This window comes from Ostrinia nubilalis, chromosome 15, assembly GCF_963855985.1.
Source record: "Ostrinia nubilalis chromosome 15, ilOstNubi1.1, whole genome shotgun sequence".
Lineage (NCBI taxonomy): Eukaryota > Metazoa > Arthropoda > Insecta > Lepidoptera > Crambidae > Ostrinia > Ostrinia nubilalis.
The window spans coordinates 12,123,124-12,148,337 of NC_087102.1; the positions used below are offsets into that span (position 1 = coordinate 12,123,124).

General features: G+C 37.4%; 3 protein-coding genes across 4 annotated transcripts; 2 read left to right on the forward strand and 1 right to left on the reverse strand.

Annotated features, from left to right (window-relative positions):
* Positions 1-213: 213 nt before the first annotated feature.
* On the forward strand, positions 214-5,449 carry LOC135078965 (neuropeptide receptor 22). The gene is made up of 8 exons (XM_063973564.1): positions 214-285; positions 815-963; positions 1,247-1,401; positions 3,166-3,344; positions 3,555-3,677; positions 3,770-3,964; positions 4,297-4,470; positions 4,817-5,449. The coding sequence occupies exons 1-8, from the start codon at positions 223-225 to the stop codon at positions 5,015-5,017; spliced, it is 1,239 nt and encodes a 412-aa protein (XP_063829634.1). The 5' UTR covers positions 214-222; the 3' UTR covers positions 5,018-5,449.
* An 89-nt stretch (positions 5,450-5,538) lies between these two features.
* Positions 5,539-8,373, reverse strand: LOC135078964 (SET domain-containing protein SmydA-8). The gene is made up of 3 exons (XM_063973563.1): positions 6,978-8,373; positions 6,244-6,428; positions 5,539-5,853 (listed from the first exon to the last, which is right to left on the reverse strand). Exons 1-3 carry the CDS (start codon positions 8,287-8,289, stop codon positions 5,695-5,697), a joined length of 1,656 nt encoding a protein of 551 aa, XP_063829633.1. The 5' UTR covers positions 8,290-8,373; the 3' UTR covers positions 5,539-5,694.
* A 1,304-nt stretch (positions 8,374-9,677) lies between these two features.
* On the forward strand, positions 9,678-25,156 carry LOC135078518 (SET domain-containing protein SmydA-8-like). 2 transcript variants are annotated; one of them, XM_063973058.1, is made up of 6 exons: positions 9,678-9,848; positions 19,504-19,536; positions 20,465-20,649; positions 21,077-21,202; positions 23,314-23,436; positions 23,678-25,156. In XM_063973058.1, the coding sequence occupies exons 2-6, from the start codon at positions 19,504-19,506 to the stop codon at positions 24,765-24,767; spliced, it is 1,557 nt and encodes a 518-aa protein (XP_063829128.1). In that variant the 5' UTR covers positions 9,678-9,848; the 3' UTR covers positions 24,768-25,156. The 2 variants fall into 2 exon arrangements, with proteins under 2 accessions (XP_063829128.1, XP_063829127.1); XM_063973057.1 differs by lacking the exons at positions 9,678-9,848; positions 19,504-19,536 and adding an exon at positions 19,811-19,915.
* The last annotated feature ends 58 nt before the right edge of the window (positions 25,157-25,214 follow it).

Below are 25,214 nucleotides of genomic sequence, written 5' to 3' on the forward strand. Positions count from 1 at the left end.
TTACTGTAAAAGATTAAGTAAACAGTTACTTTCAAACGAATTGTTAGGTTTTTCCAGCTATACGAGTATTATTACTACGCTAAAGCTTCGACCTTCCCAAAGCGAATCGGTCGAATATTTTGACACAATCAATCATAAAGATAAAAAAGCTTTCATGGTAATGGACTACTGCATATTATCTCGAGTGGCAGATAGCACTTGCCATTCCGTCATGGTTTTTGAATGTGGCGTCCGTCTTTTTGGGAGCATTGGACCATGGATTTGGATGAAGACGACTTGCTCAACGTAAGTTCTGATTTATTTTACTACGTGAATGCCATTTCTTTAAAGAAATATAAGTACCTAACTGGTGAAGTTTGTAAAGTACCGAGTTATTTTTTGGTAATAATAAACCAACGTTAACGTTAAGTAGGTAGGTAGGTACTTTACTTACTGATAATTTTTATCATTGTCTGATGATTAAAATAACTCGAAAAAGCTCTATCTTTAAAATTACGATTTAAAGTTAAGTTTAAGCTTAAGCCAAAGTTAACACAAGATTAAGGTACTCTTAAAACTTATTATTGACATGAATGTAATGAAACAACATTCGAGTAGGGTGGATGTACCTAACTTCTGTACGTATACAAACTTAGTCGTTATTTCTATCTACGCTTGAATTCAAAAAGTATAACCATAGTCTGATAAGCTGTACACAAAAGGTATATTATGTTTTACTCAGCATCCATCCACTTTTTTTAGGAAGGAGAGGCGAAAGTTTAGAAAGTTTTTTTTTTTTTCAAATTAACAAAAAGGCCGCCAATTTTCTTTTCAGTGGGACACAACGCAGCATGACTTCCCCAACGTGCTGTGGATCATCAAGCCCCCCCAAGAGATCGCCGTCAAGACCATCGCCATGCTGGTCATCGGAATCTCTGGGATATTTTTCAACTCCATCATCCTTATTATTCTTATTCGTAACAAGTTAGTTTTTTTTATCAGGAGGCAGTGATTTTATTTATTGAAACAGACCTATCATTACACAACGTACAATGGCCAAAAAATATTTGATAATTTAACCATTCTGCCTTAACTTATTTTTGGATTTTTCATTATTATCTTTACTAGACTAATGTCAATAACCTGTACCTACCTACTTATATAAAATATTGGATGCAAAATACACTGATGGATTTTTGAAAATAAGCAGTGATTTTGAGTTCGTAAAAGTTATTTTGGTTATCATAAACTAAAACATAACCCATAGATGGCTCTGGTGTGCCAGCAACATGCTCATCGGCAACCTGGCGCTGGTGGACCTGGTGACTCTGCTCTTCTGCCCGTGGTTCATGCTGGTCAGGGACTTCTACCAGAACTACGTGTTGAAGACTTTCGGCTGCCAGTTTGAGGGCTTTATGCAAGGTGTGTATCAAAAAAGGTTGATGAACATTTCAGATTCATATTCTTTATCATCGTTTCAGTCACAGGACGGCCACTACTGATTTAAGACTCTCTCCAGCTTTTAGATTACATTGTTGTAAGATACATTCATAGCTGGGCATAAACTCGTTAATTAACGAAGTTAACATTTCTATTAACGGATTAACTTTTAAGTTAACTTTAAAAAATGTTAACGGACTCGTTAACTTCCGTTAAATTATCCTAAGTCCGTTAATTGTTAATCCAGTACCTATTATTTACCAAAAAGATTTATTTATTTATTTATTTATTTATTTATTTATTTATTTATTTATTTATTTATTTATTTATTTATTTATTTATTTAAAAAAAACACTAGAAAAACGCGTTCTGACAAGTACGTTCGGGATTCCAGAACTTCCAGAACCCAAAACAACAGTTTTTGTAACCAGAAAGGAACGATATAAAAAATGCATTTTTTTTATATAAATTTACAAGCTTATAATTGACTTCACTTGTTAGTATGTGTGGGACAAATCTTGCAACTGAATTTCAACCGATTGAGCTGCAATTTGGTATACTTATGTAAGTACGATGAAAATGCAATGTTGTGTTGTGGTACCATTGAGCTGGTCTGATGATGTAGTCAGGAGGCGGCCATAGGAAATCCTAAATGAAACGGCGGAATCGCATCGAATTTGGGTTCGTTGGATTTGTCTTTTCGAGCACTTTAGTACTAGATGATGTCCAGGGTCCTGATGATGGAGTCAGGAGGTGGCCATAGGAATTCCTAAATGAAACGGTGGAAACTTATCGAGTTTGGGTTTGTTGGATTTGTCTTTTCGAGCACATTGGTGCTAAATTGTATTGTAATTGAACCAAGGCTCTGAGATTGAGATACTATAGACTAAGAGCTGGTGAACGCCAGACCAACGTCATTTTATAAAAGCTGAAAGTTTGTCAGCGTATGCTCCCAATATAAATTAGAATGTTGGTGGATTCTGAAGTTTGGGTCATCGTGGGTTTGGCAGCTATCCTAAAAAAACTGTCTGGCAAGGAGTTGGAACTGTCAAAACTGTCTGGCTAAAAAGAGGAATAAATTCCATGCGCGATACAAGCTTTCGAAATTATTTGAACCTTGCATACAATTATTTTTTTCGTTTTATTATAATGTGTTAACGGATTAACGATTAACGTTAACTTGCGTTAAATCTTGCTAAATGTAACGTTTTAACGTTTAACGAAGTTAATTTTTTTATTAACGGTTTTGTTCCCCGTAGGTCTAAGTTGAGCCTAACTTCGAACCCTACAGGAGATTTATAATGAAAAACTGTATTTTTGAACTGGTTATATTACAAGATTAAATTAAGATGCGCGCGCGATGGTCGTACGGAGTGAGTGAGCGGCGGCCGCGGTTGCGGCAGCGTATTTATGTGTAGGCGCGGGGACCCCGCGCTCCCCCGCCGATGCGCCCTCTGTTGTCATCACTAGTTTAACGATTAACGAAGTTAACTATTTGATTAACGGTGCCCAGCTATGGATACATTTACATATCATATTAAATTCTTCTACTTATCTAAAGCAGTGATTGCTAAGTTTCTATGTCAATTTGCAATTTGGTTTTGGTTTCACAATATTATTGATCTTTATATTCACTGACAATACATTTTCAAATACTACCATGACTATCCTTACCTTCCATTTTCTCATTCCTTTTAACTTTCATATTCTGGTAATCATCATCTAACTCCTGACGGATCTTTCCAGCGTCCTTACTTCTAGCGGGCGTAGGTGCGGTGATGCTGGTCTCCTACGACCGAATGGCGGCAGCAGCATTGACCTCTGATGCGAGGGTCACCAGGTCCTTCGCACCGAAGCTGATCTTCATCACTTGGTTCGTTTCTATACTCCTCTCACTTCCATGGATCATCAATAGGGAGTACACGGTCAGTATCATCAGCATAATTTAAGACCAATTTTATTGTACTTAGTAAGAAAAATAATAAAATACTTGAATAAGTAGTCGATATTATAGATGAATAGAATAAAACAGATACTGTATTTCAGCATCCATTTACTGGATAGATAGGGATATAAAGGCGAGGGTAAAGTAAAAATAAATTATAATGAGACATTAACCTTTGAAAATTTTGCAGGAGAGACAATGGAAGAATTTTCTCGAAAAATACTGTGTCGAAGATGTAAAAGTATTGGGAATTTACTGGCATTTTACCTTATCTTTCCTTGTATGGATTCCGCTCGGCTTGATGGTTATTACTGTAAGTACCAATACTACCAATACAACAACATAATTATCAGTTCAAGAATCTCTTGATACAGTGGAATCGTTAAAATAAATTATTGTTTCCAGTATGGTGCAATAATGTGGCGTCTAGAATGTAGTGCCCGTAAGCTAAAAGCAAGGGGTGGAGGTCAATCAGTGACCAGAGCTAAGAAGAGGGCTATGAGGATCACAGCGTGTGTTCTGATGACGGCAGTCATATGCAGGATCCCGTACACCGTGCTCATCTATTGGAGAAACCGGCTGCCTAATGAAGTGAATTCGGTAAGAAATTGTAATTTTTAATGATAAAGATACACTTCGTTAATGGGTAAAAATACCATCTCTCTTCATAACAATAGTTTGCTCTGAAACAGTTTTTGCCGAATTTAGGACCATCTAAAATCTGAAACTGATTAAAAGTTAATTTAAGAGTTCTATCTCAGTAGGTATTCTCTTTCTGACCAACTTTTTGCGACGTTTTCCTATTTCAAAGTAGGAACTAGGTACTTTGATTGTGACTCTCGTAAATTAAGTGGTAAAAAGGGCTCCTAATAATGCAAACTAAATGACCCGTGATGATGTTATTTAAAATGATCGTTCTTGTATTTACATAGGTAGAAGGCAGCTACGACGCGATGTGGTTCGCAGCTAACTACTTGATGTACACGAATAGTGCCATCAACCCTCTCATTTATGGCTTCACCAACGTCAGGTTCAGAAAGGCCATGGACATCACCCCGGGAGTAAGGTTCTTCAAGTTCGGATCTTGGTGCTGCGTTTGTACGATGGTAAGCATTAAGCTTAGGTTATCATTAGTCAAGGCAAATCTAGATGGTATTAAAAAAAATGTAGAAGTTGCTCTTAAATAATCAACTGTCAGGGATCAAGGAACACTTTTAATGTGCTAATTTAAACAAAAATGGTTGTTAACAAGTAACAACAATAAAATAAATACTTTACCACGACTACGATGATATTTATTTTTAAATAAGTACGGATTAAGGCAAATCAAGCTAAAGTCTGTGGCATTTTATGTAGTAGCAATAAGTAAATACCTACTAGGAACAGAAAGTACGTGCTGTTGATTGGGATGATAATTTTGGGGAAATTGTATTTGATGTTATTCTTTTCCAGTTCAGAAAGAAACAAACGATACCATCGGACAGAACCACGGAGAAAGTATTTGTGATAGAGGGCAGCCCTCGACAGAACAAGAAGTTTGCACACGTCATCAAGAACATCTTCCACATCAACAAGGAGACGCTGGACTTCAGCGTGAAGAATGAGGATACTCCGAAACCAACCAGGATCACGCCTGTGAAGACCGACATATAGATCGTTTCATCCACGAAGACGCGCCCACCAGTCTCCCGCTAATGTTCGAGTGTTATCGGTACACGCTAAATCATCCATGAGTGCACACGTACACTACAATAATGACGCTCGGATTGCTCAGAATCGCTTCCTCGCGCTTCCCTCGACCAAAAATTGGTGGGGCGCGTCTTCATGGATAAAACGATCTATAGCTTAAGTGGTGTTGCTATGTCAGTTTCCATTTTTAGAATAAAAACTGTGTAATTATAGTTTAATTTTAGTCAGATACCTACTTGACATTAGATCCACGCAAATAATTTAAAAGTACAACTATTGAACAATTGGACCTAGGTAGTACGTATGACAATAATTATAGCAATAATAAAACCATTTAGCCCACCTTTAAATCCAACTTTCTTATCTTCGGGGACTTTAATTTTTTCCGACTAATTCATCTTTAGGTGTCTTTAGTTGTTTGAAGTACGTGATGTAAATAAAATAGTACCTACTAATAATACGGGTATTTCAGAAAAAAAGCTCTATGGAATTGACGTTTTGTATTGACCATTTTTATTGCTGGTTTTATACAATAATCAAGACTATAAAATAAATAATACCTGTGTCACTGTCAGGGATATTTTTGATAATATTTCTCTAATAACAATAAATAAGTATTTTCACAAAATTCATGACTTTTCTTATGCATCTGATGTGGCCGAATCGCCGTTGCAATCCGTTGTATCTAATTGTTGAGCTACTTCTTGTATTTTGGCTTCTATGATTTCTTTCATGTCAGGTTCCACTCGTAGGATGTTGGCAGCTTCTTGCAGCAACACCATACTTTCCATGAGCTGGTCCTGAGAAAACAAAACAACTTGTTATGATGGAAATATCAAAAGGTGAATGACCACGAATGACCGATAAAATTAAATGTAGTGCACTTTAGCTTAATCCATTCCTAAATCCTGATTATCGATCCACTATTTTGTGTCTCTTCTACATTGTGATAACAGTTTCAAGGGTTAAAAATTATCCATTTTCGATTCATCATCATTTATCATTTCAGCCATAGGACGTCCACTGCTGAACATAGGCCTCCCCCAATGATTTCCAAGTTGATAGATTGGTACCAACCAGCGTTCAGCGCCTTCCTCCTACTTTTATGATGTCGTCGGTCCACCTTGTGCGCCACCACATTTTCGATTCTATGTAAATAAGTCAATGGCCATTTCATCATTTAAGCCTACCTGAGCACCAGCCTTGGTGATTTTTTCTGCTTCAAACTCTCGTTTAGTCTGGACTGTTAGGGCTGCCTGTAAATCCAGCAGAAGTGTCCCACGGAATTTGGTCCAGCCTGGCTCCAGCTTGTCTGCTAGCTCCAGAAGATCATGGCATAGCTCTATCTTGCGCTGAAGTACGTTGTCAGAGAGTTCTGGAAGTTGAAAAATCATACATTATTTATATTACCTAAGTTTAATACGAAAAAAAATGGAAAACCGAGACATCGTGCTTTGGAGGATCTTCAGGCTGTGGAATGATAGGTACATTATTAATACGTAATTATATTTTGAATATTTTATACTTATAACTGTAGAAATGTAAATATTAATAGTAAAAATGTAAGAAAAATAAGCCATGATTGATGAATGAAAGCGTGAATGATACTTTTCTTTTTTAGACCATAGGCATCATTGAACATGACTTGTGCCAAAATCAACCGAAATGATTTCTCGATAGCACGTCAATAACTGTTTATATGAACCTTGGCCGCTTTGGCATGGATTTTAATTATAGCTACTACCATTGATTCGCGGTACCAATGTCGAGAACTAGTTTCATTGACCCTTGAAATAAAGAGGAGCCAAATTTCCGAAGGCAAAGACAGGTTTTCTCGGAGGTCTAAAACTAGGTTAAAATATATTGTATCTGAAAACAAATATACAGTACGTAAAGCAAACACGTAAAATAAAAATGAAATTACCTGATAGCATGTATCCTTTGAAGTTTCCATATATTTTCACCAAAGCCAACTTGGCTTGAACCACTAAATGATTATTCGGATGTAGGGTTTGACTGTATTTCTGAATGAACTCTTCAAATCCTTTTGGGCCATCCTTCTTCAATTTCTTCAATTCCTCGGACAGTGCGTTATTTCCCCAAAACATTTGCCGGCTCAGTATAAAGTGGTCACATTTCTCACACTTCCAAGGTGCTGCTTCGTCCAATGGGTTTGAGGATACCATCATAGGTGGTTTCTCTGAACCAAACACTCCAGGTCCATTGCAAATTGAACAGTAAATACTACCTAAATAAGATCCAAGTTCAGTTGGGTCCTTACATCTGTTACATTCACAGTCAAAACATTTTGCGCTTCTCAAATGTTTTCTTCTATCCAGAGTACCCCATAGAGATTGGGTGTATGTAGCCGTTATCAAATCACCTTTAGAAATTGGCACTGTTGCTATAAATGCCACATGATAATCATCACCAATAATAATATGGCGGGTGTTAGGCGTACAACTGTGGTTCATCATGGATGCAGTGACATAAATAGCCCTTAACTTCTTAGATCCATCTGGGGACCTAACATCAAAGGAGTTGGTGTCGTATATCGAGGCCACTTTCAATATCGTTTCCTCATCAAAGGGTAGTCCGAGGACTTGTATAACAAAAGTTACCAGATTAGCTTTTAGAACTGTGTACAATGGCGTATTCATCCGATCCTCCAAATGAGACTCTAATGCCATAACATTTTCGTACTGTAAAGGGTTTGTGGTATTCATTAACAACACTCTAAGTGGAGCAATAACACAATAAGCTGCTTCTGCTTTATCTTGGTGCTCGAATTTAATGTTGCACTTGTATTTCCTATCTGTCATAATTTTGCATTCTGCTTTATGCACATCGGCTTTTTCACACTCCGGTCCGCACATAGGCCAGTTGCATGATGTGCATTTATAGAAATCGTACGTGTCCTTGACCTTTATTGGTTCTAGTTTTCTTCCACAGGTCAAACACTGAGCCGGGCACGTCATTTTGGGACCTAGCGCTGCTGGTTTCTCTTTCAGAATCATTTCACCTTGCTTGATGTCTCTGGTGGCAACCATGTGTCGTCCATAAGTGTCGGAGTACTGTATTTTGAAGGCGCAGCATTTGAATTTGTGGCCTTCCCTCCAACCTAGTTTCTGGTGGGCTTTGGAGCAGTAGTACACGAGTTTGCAGCCTCCGCAAGTTTGGTTGGCGGGTTGTAGACACACTTCGCAGGTTGGGATTTCCTTCTTCGTGGAATTCATGGTTATTTCGTAACCGAACACTGAGCGGGATCGCGCCCGTCCCGGTCCGCTCCCAACACAATACTCGTTTTAAATAGATAGACATAATTAACACGCGGTGGATGGGAGACGTGCCAACGAAATGAAGTATGAATATTGTTAGCGAATGTTCTTTTGTAACAATACAAATGGTATTGCACCGGTTGACATTATAGATGTTACGCTTTTGTTAGCGGAGTGGATGGTTTATGCCTGTCAATGTACAGTTTAACTCATAGGTGATTCAGATTGGATAAAAACAATTGAATAATGTAATGATCGACCATCAAAGCAGTTATTGTTGTTTACATTTCTTTAAGGCATATCAATATACAAGACTATTTCAGTATACTTTACCAGTTTAGGTTTGGTTTAGAATTTACTGTGGTAGTAGATGGATTAGTCTTTTCGTTAAAAATAGTGTGTAAACTTTATGCAAAAATGAGATTCACCGATAGAGGCGCTGCATGGTTCATGTGATTCTGTGGTTCATCCACGAGCTTGTTATTATTATTGTATAAAGAAAGTTTTGCGAATCTCCGTTAGGGGCGCTGCTCGGTTCTGCTTTTTTAATGTATATATTTTGTATTAAGTAACTAATGTACACAACATCATAAATTATATTAATTAAGCATTTTCAAGTTGTTTTTATGAAACTTTAATGTCCCTAAATATTTTATTTCACTTTATCATTCGAACTGATAATCGAGTAGTTATTCGAGCCATAACGGTTCATTATAAAGTTTTCAAACAATTTCTTATACCTACCTACATACTACCCACAGAAGTTACAAATTAATTTAAAAACTCCCTCATTAATTATAAAGATTGAAGGAAGGCCCTGGATGCAGGCCGCTGCCAATCAGCCATTTAGAAATCACTGGGGGAGGTCTATGTTCACCGGTGGACGTTAAATTGTGGCTGAAACAGACCACTGTTGTAAAATAGTTATAATTATTGAAAAAAAAAGGAAAAATATTACTTGCATTAACTTCTTTATAGTTACAAAACGGTGTTTCAAGCTTATGTATGTCCACAACGATAATTTAATTTTAACGTATTTTAATCAATATTTTAATTCAATCATCCGCTATCACCTCATCATCATAATTATAGATCTACCTTAAAATACTCACACTTACCTTACCGTACAAGCTCAGCTTAAAAGTTAGCTATTCGGTGTAAGAATCCAAAATTTCTAATGCCGCTACATAATTAGTGTGAAAATTAAACCAATTCAATATTATTAAATCAAAAAAACTATCATAGACTGTACCACACCACTGGCTGTGCGTAACAAAAACCTCACCGAACACAGCAGTCGTCTCCCGAACTTTTCCGGATGACCATTAATTTTTTCAGGCTATTCATACAATATCTTACGTAATACAACGATACATAGTACAGTTTCCTCTGGACGCGCGTTAGTGTGAAACCGGCGCGCGCGCACACCATGCCCTGAGGGATTTTCCAGTGTTTTTTTTTCTTTTTTGTGGCCAGTGATTTTTTTGTTTTGGATTTAACGTTATAAATAAATCAAGGTACGTGGTGCAATATGTATTTTAAAAAAAGTGAATAAAAAGTCATAAAGAATAGCGATGAATTTTTAACATTTTTTTTCGTTAATAAAAAAATACCTACGTGAATTTATGTGGATGGTATTTTTTCCTAGTAGGCCTAGTATCAAAAAGTCACAAGATTACTAATGTAGGTACTAAAAAGTTGGCAAACTTATAGGACGTCTTGTAGGTTTTTTTCTATGGAAATAAAATTGAATTAAGAACACTTCATTATCATTCCAAGATTTTATAGTGTGATTACTACTAATATTACTTAACTAGTAGCTAGAATCCAGAAATAATGTTCATGTCGTAAGATTACTGACCGAAATATAATTTAGGCATGGAGTTTTTTGTGTAAAATTTCTCATGCATCCAAAAATGGATTGTGAAACCGTTCACCAACAAACGATTGATCAATGAACTGCTCACCAACAGGATCTTTAACCCATTAACTTTTTGCCCAAAGAACACTTTACCCATGAAGCGTTCGCCAAAAGAACGGCACGCCAATGAACGTTTGACCAACAGAATCTTTTGATATCTAACTTTTTGCCCAAATGACAATTGACCCATGAAATGTTCGCCAATAAAAATACATGGAATTGAACTATTAACATTAAAAATAAATAAATAAATATTTTACATTAAAAAAATTGGCCAGTCATGACCTACTCGTATTAAAAGTTAATAAGAAACTCCCATAATATACCATCTGGATTTTTTAAATATTACATACTAAGATTTGCTTTTTGCGCGCAAGTTTTGTAAGAAATTGCAACAAAATAGTGACATCTTTTTTTAATGCGCTGATTCTGCTCCATACTGATGACTGCAGCCTATGATTGATGTTATTGTTTGTTTACACATACAATGTCACTATTTTGTTGCAATTTCTTACAAAGCTTGCACGCAGAAAGCAAATCTAGTATGTAAAATCATCAAACTTCTAATGCTCGTAACTCAGTTCAGACTGAGTTTAGAGGTATACATGTCATAGTAAGTTTGGTTTATTACAGTATTTTGTAACCAAAAAACATGGTTTGGTCGATGGCCGCGCGAAAAAAAAAGACTCCACCTTCCATACAAAATCTGGCATTGCCATTTATATGGTAGGTAACTTCTGGGCAGAAGCAGTCTTAATTCGATTCGCGATCAAAAACATAGTCAAAAAGTCGATAGTGACAATATTGATTTACTGAAAGCTCGTAGAGACGATGGCCGTTGGGGCAGAAAAGTTCTCGAGTGGCGACCACGGGCTGGAAGACGTAGCGTGGGCAGGCCTCCTACTAGGTGGACCGACGATCTGGTAAAGGTCGTGGGAAGAGCCTGGATGCGGGCAGCGCAGGACCGTGCATTGTGGAAAACCTTGGAGGAGGCCTTTGTCCAGCAGTGGACGTCATTTGGCTGAAACGAACGAACGAACGAACGAACGACAGTGAAAATAAAATGCCTATTATTTATAACATTGTGACACGTTTAAAAGATATCTTTCTTTAATCAAACCATACCTAGATTGCGATATTAATTATTTATTAAACTTTATTGACAAGTAATAAGGTTTTTGCAATATGTAACAGATAACAGCATCTTAATCTAAACACTGTGGGTCTTATGCCGTTGTAACAGGTGCCAGTTTTCAACAAGTTGTCACAGTTGACAACAAGCTGTTTGCCTATAGTGTTTTGAAAGTCCTTAATTTGCACTTGAGGGTTAAATGCTGGAATCTCAACACCTGCCAAATGCAACTGGCAATCAGTCAAGTAGCGGGATGTTTGCATGACAGCTTACTAGGTAAATATGTGCGACAGTGTACCTACCGCTACTGCCAATTTTCTGTCAACGCGCACTCGTCTTTTAACCTACTTTTCGTTAATTTCACCTAATATCGATAAAAATATGCGATGTCATGGGCGAATGCAGGGAAATGAGTCAAATTCAAAGTCTAAATACTGAAGTATATGAACAGAGCTTGTAAGAATGGTAATTTAAATAAAAAAAAACGTCACTTCCCTTCTCTTGACCGTTGGTCCTGCGGGTTTGATTCCCAGATGGTAAATAAGTCAAAATTAATGTCTTACTTTGTACATTTTGTAAAACTTGTCATAGGCCCTACGTCTCTAAATTATTATCTTAGTCGTCTGGTATAAAAGTGAATTTTCTAAAAAGAAATCGACGGTCCCTACGTATAAAAACGTATCTGAAAACGGTCAATTTTACAGGAGAGCGGTTTGAAGGTTTAAACATGTGTAGCTCGCGTTCTATTTATCATACATCGATGAAATTTGGTATGATAGTTTTATATGAGGTATATTTTATAAAACATGAAGAATTATCAAAAAATAATCACAATAAGTGTATTATTTGTCATTTACTCACTTATACAACGGAAAGTTTCTAATTACAAATTACGTAAGTGGTACTTACTAACTTTTACGTCGGAGTAATACATTTGTTTAAATTATTAACTGCCACATAAGTAGTTGTACACGGGAACAAAGTTCAGCTACTATTGACAGTAACTCTCTGTACGAGTCAACTCGCACATTTTTATTACTAATTAATTTATTGTTAACTTGCATTTTATTCATGCACTTTGGCCAGCTACGCCTGACCTACATTTGGGACTTTGGTAGTTCTAACATTTTTATAATCAGTGCAATAAAGCATTCGGCAGCTAATACACGTCTTTCAATAAATCCCATCAGCGGTTGATACGGCGTAGTTGTCTGACTCTAGGCCAATAGTCCTGCTCGACGAGGCATAACAGCGTCCCGCCTCGTTTCCCAGATAGTTGCATTTTGGAGGCACTCAATACCTTAAGATTCTTCCTTATCTAAGGGGTCTTTTGACTGAAGAATACTTGTAGAACCGGTAAATTTTCTTTATCAATAGTGCCGGCCAAGTTTGACAGCATGGCATCGAGTACGAAGATCCACATGGCTCTTTTTTGAGTTCGATCTTGTGGAACATTGAATACAACTGGGTACTAAATGGAACCCTTTTCAAGGCATGGATATTTCGAGGTATCTGTCATGCAGATAGTTTCATCATTACAAGAATATCCTCATAAATAAATAAATAACTTTCACAGCGAGGCGGCTTGCCTGGTCGCCACAGACGGCATTATGGTCGCCCTAGGCCATAGACCACATATATTTAAAGGCATCCCTGACACCTTCACTTGACGCCCACACCACTGTCAAAACTAAGGCCCAGATAAAATATCTAAGAGTTATCCTGTTAATCACCAGTGGCGCCAAGTAGTGAGCGTAAATACGGTGACCTTATGTATTATAACCAGTGGCAGCTCGCACTTTTTCCAATCCGTCGCCGTGCGAATGGAAGACAGCTTGATTTTTCATGGCTGCTTCCCTAATTTGGAGGTGCGAAAACTCTCATGTCGGAAGGCTATGGAGATACGCTATCTATACTGGTACCCTCAAAAGCATGATTCTGTCCCATCTAAGGCATCACCCTCATAGGAAAGGGTAACGCTGCCCATCTTCTAAGACCTTAACAGGCCCAGAAAGTCTACAGGGCTACATCGTCGTCTTTAACGCAGCGTAAAGAACGAGGTGAAAGCTCCGCCATAGGAGGACAGAGAGGCCGTTTGACGTGAGACTCGCTAGACTGTGCTGTAGTCTAATAGTTGATAAACCACCTCGCCGTGGGCCGTGGCTAAGTTGGGTCGCCGAACCTTATTCGCACTCGTGCTGAAGTTTAAGGTTGCTCTAGCGATCGCACCATGACTGGGCACGGATCCTTCGAGCCCTACCTGTATTGCGGTGGCTAGGAGCATACGACACACCATATTCTTGCGGGATAGCATAGTCAAAGCTATGTGGACGGTAACAAAAGTTGGGTGGTAATGAAGCACATCTATCTGAGAAGACAAGGTGCCGCAAGAAGCTGCAGTACGATAGCGCAACTACGAACCAAGTGCGGGTGCATTTTAATTCGCTCCAGGGAAGGTGACAGTATGATTGCCTCCTATCTTCCTTCCTCGGTAATGGCCAGCGTAACGGGGGCGTGAGGCCGCACGGAAGGCATTGCATAGATAGGCCACCACCACCGTCTGCTGACGGTGAGTGTGTGTACGGAAAAGCTGTGTACTTCCAGTTGCTCTCGTCCCAACTGTCGCCGTGTAGGTGGGAGATCTTTGTCCGGAATCTCAAAGTTAGCACTTATAGAGAGTGACGGGGCACCAGGGTATTTTTAGTGGGTATACCTCATCCTTCTGACGGGTATATGTTTGCAATATCATGTAAGCATTATCATGTAATAGTAGATTCTAAATGCAGTTAATTTAAACTTTTGTTTGTAAGTGTTACCTGCTTATCTTTATTTCTGAATGCCTTAATATGCTTAATAAATAAATAAAATAAATTTTACGATTTTTTACTTATATCATGTATTATAAAGTAGCATAGGAGAAGAACTTGGTTGCGTTGAGTCTAATAAATGACCCTAGATACTTCAGTCGTGTTGTATATCATATTTTATATTGTTTTGTCTTCACTTTTGTGTCCACCAAATATTGCTAAAATACAATTTCTCAGCGTAAAACACCGTTACTGGCACTAACTTATAGACACAAAACAAACTTTTCCAAAGTAAAACATTTATAGTAGAAGTTACGGCTAGAAGATTCTTGAATTTTCCGACGTAAAAATAAGTAAGTGCCACCTACTTATAATAGTAACTTTAATTTTCCCGAGTAAAACAACGCAACTACGTTATGCCTACAGTTAACTGATTAATTTACCGTTGGTTTAATGTTGACTGAAATAAATTAAGTCAGAAATCATAATAATACCTATTTCCTTCATAAATTACGTATCAATTTACTCGATCTGCGCGGATGAAAGTGGCAGTTGCGGGGCTGGGCGCGCGGATTAAGGCGTGCGGTCCAACGTAAAATTTCTTAACTCCCACTAATGAAATTTTACTGCGGAAATCGTTCTAATTTTGTAGTTGCGGGATTTGTTTTTTGACGTTTTAAGGTTCAATTTGAATAAAAACTGTATGTTTTTTTAACTGAGCCGAAACTCTTGGGTGCTCTGAAGGTTTTGCAAACAAAAACGGCAAATCACGGAACTGGTAGATACTGAACTATACGTAGGGACCGTCGAACTGCTCTAATTTGAGGCAGTGTAACGATTGCTACGGAAATAGCCCGCGTAACCCACTTTACGTCACACCCTGAGTTGATCCAGGGTTGACCACACTTTTCCCATAGAAATTACATGTTTCTTTTATCTTTTCGCTTTATATAGCAACATAAAAGACCAACTGGCATTCTCAAAAAGGCCATCTTCTCAAGGAAAAAGATGGTAAAAAACATAACCCTCCTTCTGGCGCAGTCTGGTAAAAACCGTGAGGTCAAAGACCGATGGACGTTATTTGGCACTTGGACCTGATTTTTACGTCGCGTCGTAACTACTTGATTGAACCTATGAACTTCCTTTTGTCGGGTGACACTGTTGTAATGTTGTAACATACAATTTAATGTTTTGAATATAAATTGCAGTTAGCAACCCTAGTGTATATTATGACTTCACAGAATGGAATGCCGAGTACAAGTCAGTTTTATTACCATTGAATATTTGCAAGCGAATTTGAGTCTAGTAAATGGAGCATAATGTCAAGTCTGAAAATATATTGTGAAGCAGCCATACTAACTAACTGTGGCCTGTAGTGTAGCTTCATAAAATAATGATTGAACTACTCCACATTAATGCAACAACTTTCCCCTAGAGAACGAAGTTTAAATAAGAAAGAAAGATACATTTATTACAATGGACATCACACAAATACAGGCAATTGCATAGACATGACAGTGGCACGTAATAATGGGAGATGAAAAAAAAAACAAGAGTAAACTGAGCAGTGCCACGGCCACCCATTCACAAGATGCCCACTGCAACGGGACCCCACTCAGCATGCCGTGGCCCACGGTGACGAAGGCCACGGCGCTGGTTTTCAGTGTGCCCCATGCCGAGTGAGGGTCACGGACTCACGGACCATTGGAAAAAATACCTTTTCATACAAATTGTCACCAGTACAGTAATCATGATTTATACAGTGGAGTCACGTTAAAGTGTACATATGAAAACAGATGAAACTAGACCTATTTTTATCGACAAAAAAGAGGTCAAAAACTTTTTGAGATTTTTTTAAATTTTTTATAGAATTTTTTTTCTTCCAATTACTTATTGTAAAGAAAACGTAATAACTTTTAAACTAAGCGGTATATCCTGATAAAATAAAAACAGTAATTATGCTAAATAACAGGCAATACTAAAAAAATACATAAAATACACAAAAAAGGCCAACAAATAATAAAAAATGATACTTTTTGAAAAAAATCTGCTTTAAAATTCGTGTTTTTTTGGTTATTTGATAAATTTCTCCAAAAAATGCCCCTATAACAGGTAGTTTTTATTACTTTGTATTATTCTCTATCGTATTATCTTTGTAAAACCAAAAATCGCATGTCTCTAACCCTATCACAACATTTGCTATGATCGTTTGAACAAAGGCCTGCCACAACATTATTCTCCGCTACAGTTAGAGACAATTTTAATTTTAACTAAAATGCTTATTTTACTTCGAAATCTTTTGTTTTTATTTGAAATCTAACATGTCTGTATCAAAATTACAAATCTAGAGCCATTTTCAGTTTCGTTGTTAATGAAGCGTTGAATGGCGCGCCCGGAGAGGCTTAGTTCAAACGATCATTGCAAACGTTGTGATAGGAATAGAGACATAAGATTTTTGGTTTTACGAAGGCAATACGATAGAGAATAATACAAAGTAATAAAAACCACCGGTTATAGGGGCATTTTTTGGAGAAATTTATCAAATAACCAAAAAAAACACGAATTTAAAAGCAGATTTTTTTCAAAAAGTATCATTTTTTGTTATTTGTTGGCCTTTTTTGTGTATTTTATGTATGTTTTTAGTATCGCCTGTTATTTAGCATTATTACTGTTTTTATTTTATCAGGATAATCCGCTTAGTTTAAAAGTTATTACGTTTTCTTTACAATAAGTAATTGGAAGAAAAAAAATTCTATAAAAAATTAAAAAAAAAATCTCAAAAAATTTTTGACCTCTTTTTTGTCGATAAAAATAGGTCTAGTTTCATCTATTTTCATATGTACTCTTTAACGTGACTCACACTGTATTTTTTTGAAAATTCGATTTCGAAAAATCTGGCAGCAAGAAATCTTTGGAAGAGACCTTTGTCCAATTGTGGACGTCATTTGGCTGAACGAATCTTTATGAAGCTCTGCAGCGGTCTTTGTGGAAATCTATGGGGAGGTTTTTGTCCAGCAGTGGACAGCATTAGGTTGAAATGACGACCCTTATAACAGATTTATCTCGTCATGGTTTAGAACTAACATGACTAAGGTAAGTGCCCCCTACTTCGGTATATTAAGGCTCTTACGACTTTAACATTTTATTTAAAAATAACCAAACATGATATCAGTATGAAAGCTTTTGTATGCTAAACTTTGGTCTTTTGACAGTAAGTTAATACATAATTTATAGTTATATAGTTTGAACTTTTTTTTATATTAATTGTTCTGCGGACCTCTTGTTTGGATCCTGTTTCGTGACAAAATTTTGCTCTGTTTCTAAGTTCGTGAACTCATGTCCCCTATTTCGGGATAAGGTTTTATGCATACAGTTAGGATATTTTTATAATGATTAAGGGTTTAATAAATTAAAAAACGATAATAAAAATTTAGAATAAAATAATTATGTGAAATTGACGATATTACTTACCTGAAATATTCATAAGAAATAATGTGAGTCTAGTATAATATTTTGATTTGTTAATTCTAACAATATGTGAAAATATTTATATAACCATTAGAAATGTAGGTAAACTTACCCCCCCCCCCCCCCATCGTACCCATAACATTTAGATTTATTATGTCTAGCGATATGTGAAAATATTTCTATTAACCATTAGAAATGTGGGGGGGGGGCTTACCCCCCCCCCCCCCCTTCGTACTCATAAAATTTTGATTTGATTTGTACCCCCCCCCCCTTCTCCCCATAAACCCACCCCTGGAGCTGTTTCAAGTGAGGGTAGCCCCCCCCCCCCTGAAAATAACCCCAGATACGCCAATGACTCATAATAAAAAGTAAGTAATTAATTAATTTCTTAGGTAGGTAAGTATTAAAAACGAAAAAATATGTCGATTTCTTTGATGGTGTGTGTCATAAAAGTACCTAACACCATACATTTATATATCACGAACTTGGAAAAAAGTAACAATAATACGGTTCCTTGTTTCGTGATACTGATTATTCCAAATTCCCCAAGTAAAATTCATGGATTATTGTCAAAATGTGTCAATCAACTATTATCTATCCCATATACAATACAAATAAACAAAGATAAATAAAACAAATCGATATAAAACCAAAATTATGCTGGTACTACTTATGCTAATTTATCTTAAAATTGGTCATATATGTGAACTTCAAACTCGTGTCATATAAATTCTAGTGAACGAAACATATACCGAATTTAGGTCATGAGAAACTTAAATAAATGCATTATTTGTTTCATAACTTACATTTAAATTATTATAAATAATTACTTACAAACCAAGCATCAAAATGTTATCCATAATATCCTTGAATCGGTAGTGTCACGAAATAGGGGACACCCGAAAAATAATATGTACGCTATTTCGTGAGTCAATTAATCGCAATTTTAAAGGAATTCTACGTTTTCATATAACTTTTTTCTAAGCCAAATCAATTGTCAAGGAACACATGAAACCACTATTACAAGTTTTATTTAAATGGACGTTCCTTCGCCTTTTTATAAGCTTAAGAAGTTGGAGCGCTAACCTTACGGTGAGAGCAACCTTTGCAAGCCGCACGGCTGTTTTTGGCTCTCTGAGAGTTTGAAGCTTCGTATTGCTCTCATTTTTGGCGCCACAATGTTGGTACTTGGTTTTTTAGATAGCTTAAATAATAGAGTTTTTGTAGTAATGAAGATTTTTTATAAATAATATTCCATTTGCTTATTATTTGAGCTAGAAAAAAAACTTACGAACTTACGTACTATCACGAACTAGTAGCCGTTTACCTTAATAATCAAATTTTTGTTTCTCTAATAATTAATTTCGCTGGAACACAAATTCGTTTATTTTCTGCAACTGCATTTACCTCGAATCCAAGATCACTGCAAGGGGACCTTGACATCTTAAGAGAGATGCCAAAATAACATGAGCGTCTTCGGGCAGCTGTATAAATCATTTCTGGACCAAAATAGAATAGTTTATGTGCACTTACCCTACCCACCTGATGTTTACCTCTATCTATTTTAAAGGTATATAAATAAAATGTTAAACTGGGTATTAGGATGCTATTGAGTCCTCATGATAATACCTATCACATGAGTAAAGAAAGTTAACATGTAGTGACATGTAGGTATCTTTGCATTTAGGTACCCTACGTAGGTAAATGCTCAACTTTCCAATAATTAATGGAGATTAAAACCACGGATGAAAAAAATACCGAATTATTAATTTGTTGATAATGTTCACGAAATTATTTATTATCTGGTCATAAATAATTATAAGAAATCTATTTTCATTTTCTAGATGGCGAAAGAAAATGCTGATATTCCTTACGAGGTATGTAAAACCATAACAAAAATAATGACATCTATGAAAATAGACAAGCATTTCTATGTTAGCCGCTTTCTTTAGGTTGCTGAAATAAGCAGATCCACTAACAACCTGTAACACCCTTTTCTCCTCTCCTCAATAGATGGCTCTGATGAGTAAGTTAGTTTAAAATTTTCCTAAGAGATGGCGCTAAATACCAAAAATAAAATAAACGAACTTTTCCTGCAACAATAGAGGGCAGTGACTGTCTGGTATTCTTGATGAAACTAAAAATAACAATTCAAAGTGCAACTTTATTTAAGTTGTCGAACTTTTTGTAGTAGATTATAGATCCATTGTAGTCAACATGCGGTATATCGAAGAGAAGAACGTCAGTTTTGAACATGTACGTAAATTAATTTATCATTAATTTAACTGTCTCAGTATAGGTACTTAGTAAAGTTTGAAATAGTTATTAAGCGCCGTTGCATTTAAATTAACTCTGTTAATGTACTTATAATATGACGTGGTAAAGTTTGTAATTTATTAAGATATTCAGCAAAAATATAATAAAGCCAGAATTTCTGACGAGCTATCTTTACAGATTAGATAGAATTTAGCCTTAGAGTAGGCGCACACCGTTGATTTTTCGTCGGCCGATAGTTTAGTCGGGCAGTTGATCAGTATCATAGAGTAACTTGTATATATATGGGCATGTATGGGAGTGAGCACACTACGCCGATTCGATTTGGCAGATTCTTCATACAAATTAAAATCGGGCACAACTATCGGCCAACTAAAAATCAACGGTGTGCGCCTACTTTTAGAAGCACAAAAGAGATTAGAAACAACAGTATAACCTATAGAAAAGAACCATAATAACTATACCGATCCAAATATATTAACCCTTAAAAATGCACTAACCAAAATACAAGTATAAACCTGTAACTTCCAGGTGAGATCGTCGGACGAGCTCGGGCGCTACTTGGTGGCCGCCAGAGACCTGTCCCCTGGCGACTTGGTGCTTACGGAGCGACCTCTGGTCTTCGGGCCCAAGGGTATGCCTGACCCGGAGGCGGTCATGCCCTGCGTCGGCTGCTATAAGCCTGTATCTACAGAAGCCGGAGAACGGTGTTCGAAGTTAGTATACCTACACTACGAGTACCTTTTGCCCGCAACTTCTCCCGCGTGAAATTCAGGTTGTTAACTGAAGTGTAAACAATAATAGTGAAAAGTTTAATCAAAATCCGTTCGGTAGTTTTTGCGTGAAATAATTTTAAACATAATGTTTCGTACTTACAAACTTTCGCATATATCGGAATCGCACGTTTTAGCGACTGCTGTAGCTCCGTCGAGCTTCCTAAATGCGACAATCGCCTCGTTTAGCGTTTATAAGTGTGCGGTTTGGAATGTGGCGCAGCATTCAGATTCTAAAAAGTAGCTAATTGCCGATGCTATTGGTAGCATGTGTTCTGTTGCTCTTACAAAAAAAATTGGGTCACTGCCCCATCTTAGTTAGTTTTAAGGTAACAAAAATAGCATATCACCAGTGTTGGCATCTCCACAGGTGCGGCTGGCCAGTCTGCTCCGGCAACTGTCCGGGCCTGACGGACCCCCGACACCACGGTGCCGAGTGCCTCATCCTTAGCGCCAGACCTGACTGCGAGCTGAAGGACATGTTCAACTATTACAGGTTAGGTAAATAAATAAGATAACGTACTGTGTTGGGTAGTAAAAAGGTTGGCAAAAACTTACTTAAACATTCACGATTTTTTTTTATTTGTCGAGAGGAAAATGATCGTTTTATTCATAGCTCATTTTTCTTTCTCAAAAGCGACATTTTTGCGTCTATTACGGAAGAAGTTATCCTTGTTTGATAGTTCACAAGTAATTTCATTTCAGAAAAATCAACAAACAGTTCAAGTTTTTGTCAACCTGATTCTTACAGCAACTACACTCGCGAGCAAAAGTATGGAATCACTTACATGAAGTTGTTTCCACGCGATCTTGTGTACTAACGAATTTGTTAGTAACAAAAAAAGTGACACCATTTTAAAGACTAAACTTTTAACTTTAAATTGATACCAAATTCATTTAAATCACACCAGTATTTAAAAAGATATCCATGCTGATGTAAAGAAGTAAGGAAAAGGACATGAATCAACTGTTTGATACGTCGCGAGTTGCGGCCTATTTACCCCTCTGAAAGCACGTGTATTCGGATTATTGCTTTCACACGTTGATCCATACACATCTCGGCTTCTTTTGACACTTTACCTGGGACTCTACATCTTCAGAAGCAGCACAAATCGTTGCACTATTGCAAGAAGGGCTCAGCCAGCGGGCTGTCGCACGTCAGCTCCACATAAGCCAGTCTTGGGTTTCTAAAGTTTTAAGACGCTTTCAGGAGACTGGTGGCTTTATTCCGAGACCAAGTTCTGAACAGCGCCGGTGCACATCGCAGAAGGATGACCGTTTTTTCATGTCAAACTCTCTATGAAATCGTTATTTGACTGATATCGACGTCCAGCAAGAGCTCAGAAATGTTCGTATGATAGTTGTTAGCGAGTGGACAGTTCGTCTAAGATATGAGCAATAGAATTTGACTCCAAAAAGGTCTGCCACGGGCTCGAAACTGACGGCAAGTCACCGACTAGCACACTTTCAATTAGCTCGCACTTATTTTGATGGGAAGGCGAGTAATGGAGGCGAGTTTTGTTCTCCAATGAATGCAGACTGTGTTTGCAGTGCAGCAGACGAAGAGGTCGGGTCTATAGGCGGCCTGGGGAGCGATTTGTGCAGTGCTGGTTCGCTGAAACAGTGGCTAATGAGGGTGGCTTGCTCGACTTCCCATCGAGATGTGTACGAGCAAATTGAAAGCGTGCTTATCGGTGACCTGCCGTCAGTTTCGAGCCTGTGGCAGGCCTTTTTGGAATCAAATTCTATTGCTTATATCTTAGACAAACTGTCCACTCGCTAACAGCTATCCTACGAACATTTCTGAGCTCTTGCTGGACGTTGATACCAGTCAAATGACGATTTCATAGAGAGGTTGACATGAAAAAACGGTCATCCCTCTGCGATGTGCACCGGCGCTGTTCAGAACTTGGTCTCGGGACAAAGCCACCAGTCTCCCGAAAGCGTCTTAAAACTTTCGAAACCCAGGACTGGCTTATGTGGAGCTGACGTGCGACAGCCCGCTGGCTGAGCCCTTCTTGCAATAGTGCAACGATTTGTGCTGCTTCTGAAGGTGTAGATTCCCAGGTAAAGTGTCAAAAGAAGCGGAGATGTGTATGGATCAACGTGTGAAAGCAAAAATCCGAAAACACGTGCTTTTATAGGGGGTAAATAGGCCGCGCCTCGCGACGTATCAAACAGTTGATACATGTCTTTTTCCTTACTTCTTCACATCAGCCGGGATATCTTTTTAAATACTGGTGTGATTTAAATGAATTTGGTATTATTTTAAAGTTAAAAGTTTAGTCTTTAAAATGGTGTCACTTTTTTTGTTACTAACAAATTCGTTAGTACACAAGATGGCGTGGAAACAACTTCATGTAAGTGATTCCATAGTTTTGCTCGCGAGTGTACTTATTTAGAAGAATAAAATACGAACTCACCTTCAACTGTTTTTTTTTCAAAAAATGTCCCTTCTGTAGTATTTGTTACTGAATTAAGATAGATAAATTATGATAATCATATGTGTAAAAGAAACACTGACGATATTTCTATGTCAATAATCTACGAAAAGCTTTACCGTTTCCGTACTCCGTACTTTCCGTAAACATAACGTTCTGGGTACAGGCATGACGCGCTTCTGCCGCTGCGCTGCGTGCTACTTCAATCGGTGGACCCTGACAAGTGGAGCAAGCTGACCGAGATGCAGTCTCACATGGAGTGCCGCACTCCTGGCACCGAGGCCTATGAGTAAGTACTTTTGGTGGACCATCCACTCACAATGTGGACTGATGTGATGACCTTACAAAGTTTCCAAGAAGGCGCTGGATGCAGGCCATGTGGCAATCATTAGTGGATGCCTATTTTAAGCAGGGGATAGTCCTATGACTGAAATAATGATGACTTAGTTTTAAAAAAATTCTAACTCGGGCTAAGCTCGAACATACACCATGATTATGTTTCCTTTAATTAAATCTCCTTTATTTTCCAGTGATGCCAACGAGTTCATCGTGGAGTACCTCATGAACAACTTCATAAGCAAGCTAGACGAGGCCACCAAGAAGAAACACTTACCAAACATTTCCCCCGACCTCATCCACAAGATGTGTGGCATTATCGACACCAATGCCCTAGAAATCCGCCACCCAGAAGGCTCAGAGTTGCTTGCCCTGTTCACGAATACTTGCATAATGGAGCACAGCTGCATTCCCAACACTAAACACACATTTGCCCAATCAGTCAAAGATAAAAACGAGTTGTTCAGGATAACAGTCAAAGTTGTAGTGCCAGTACAAAAGGGGAATCATATAACTACGATGTACAGTCATGCTTTATGGGGAACTCAAGCTAGAAGGCAGCATTTGAAAGATACCAAATACTTCGCCTGCAAATGTCAAAGGTGCAGTGATCCAACTGAATTAGGGACTTATTTGAGTGCTATGAAATGCCTAGGAGATGATGGGAATCCATGTGACGGTATCCATCTACCCGAAGATCCGTTAGATGATGAAACGGAATGGGCTTGTAACAAATGTTCAGTCAAAATAAACAATTCTCAAGTGAACATGATAATTTCACAGATGGGAGAAGAAGTGGAGAATGTGCAGATGATGGGTGGGTCTCCGATGATGCTGGAGAATCTATTGTGTAGACTGTCAACTTTTCTCCATCCTAATCATTACCATTTGTATGCAATTAAGCATTCTTTGATTCAGCTTTATGGTAGACTTACAGATCAAATGTCCCAAAATATGCTGGATAAGAAAATTATGATGTGTAGAGATCTAATCAAAATAACAAAAACTTTAGATCCAGGAAATGCTAGGCTAAGCTTATACAATGCTGTATTACAGTATGAGTTACATACAGCTTTGGTATTATCTGCTAAAAATCCAAAGAATGATGGTACTCCTAGAACTGATGAAGAAGTAAAACAACTGCTAGTGGAAGCGAAGGATACTATTGAAGATGCAATTGTTTCCCTAAAAGATGATTTAGAAGAGACATCAGGAAACCAACTCCTTGAAGTTATCCAAAAGAGTAAGAAGGAATTTGACAGGCTTTGTCAAGAAAAGAAGTAATCAGTGTCAAAATTTGGTTTTATTTTAGAGTTTTTTTTATGTTTTTACAAATAAATATTAAATAATACTTAAAGTAATATCACAGGGAATTCTTTGTTACAGTTCTCCTCAATATAAACTTGTTTTGATTTCGTGTATCACTTATTAACAATCTGTATAATTAAGAACATGCCACTCATGCTTACAGTTGATACCTACTTAATTACAACATTTCATTCTTCATTGACTTTATGCTAATAAATCATTAAAATTAGGGTAACTTATCATTAAAACAACGTAACAGTAAATTGATGGTAATTTGGTTCAGGGTTTCGATCTTTGGATAATTTATTTGTAAAACCATACAGCTTTTTATTTTGCAGAGAAATAAAAATCTATTAGGTCTTTTCATTAGAGGCTTGCACCATCAGTGAAGTATTATACTGATGGTGATGATAAATATGACAA

Bases quoted from the DNA above. Each gene is read 5' to 3' on its own strand.
- LOC135078964 (XM_063973563.1), bottom strand. From the start codon at position 8,289: ATGAATTCCACGAAGAAGGAAATCCCAACCTGCGAAGTGTGTCTACAA. The intron at 6,429-6,977 runs GTAATTTCATTT...TTCAACTTCCAG, and splicing joins CAAAGGATACATGCTATCAG to AACTCTCTGACAACGTACTT. The intron at 5,854-6,243 runs GTAGGCTTAAAT...TTGTTTTCTCAG, and splicing joins TCACCAAGGCTGGTGCTCAG to GACCAGCTCATGGAAAGTAT.
- LOC135078965 (XM_063973564.1), top strand. From the start codon at position 223: ATGTGGCGTCCGTCTTTTTGGGAGCATTGGACCATGGATTTGGATGAA. The intron at 964-1,246 runs GTTAGTTTTTTT...CATAACCCATAG, and splicing joins ATTATTCTTATTCGTAACAA to ATGGCTCTGGTGTGCCAGCA. The intron at 1,402-3,165 runs GTGTGTATCAAA...GGATCTTTCCAG, and splicing joins GTTTGAGGGCTTTATGCAAG to CGTCCTTACTTCTAGCGGGC.
- LOC135078518 (XM_063973057.1), top strand. From the start codon at position 19,877: ATGCGGTATATCGAAGAGAAGAACGTCAGTTTTGAACAT. The intron at 19,916-20,464 runs GTACGTAAATTA...TGTAACTTCCAG, and splicing joins AGAACGTCAGTTTTGAACAT to GTGAGATCGTCGGACGAGCT. The intron at 21,203-23,313 runs GTTAGGTAAATA...TTCTGGGTACAG, and splicing joins GACATGTTCAACTATTACAG to GCATGACGCGCTTCTGCCGC.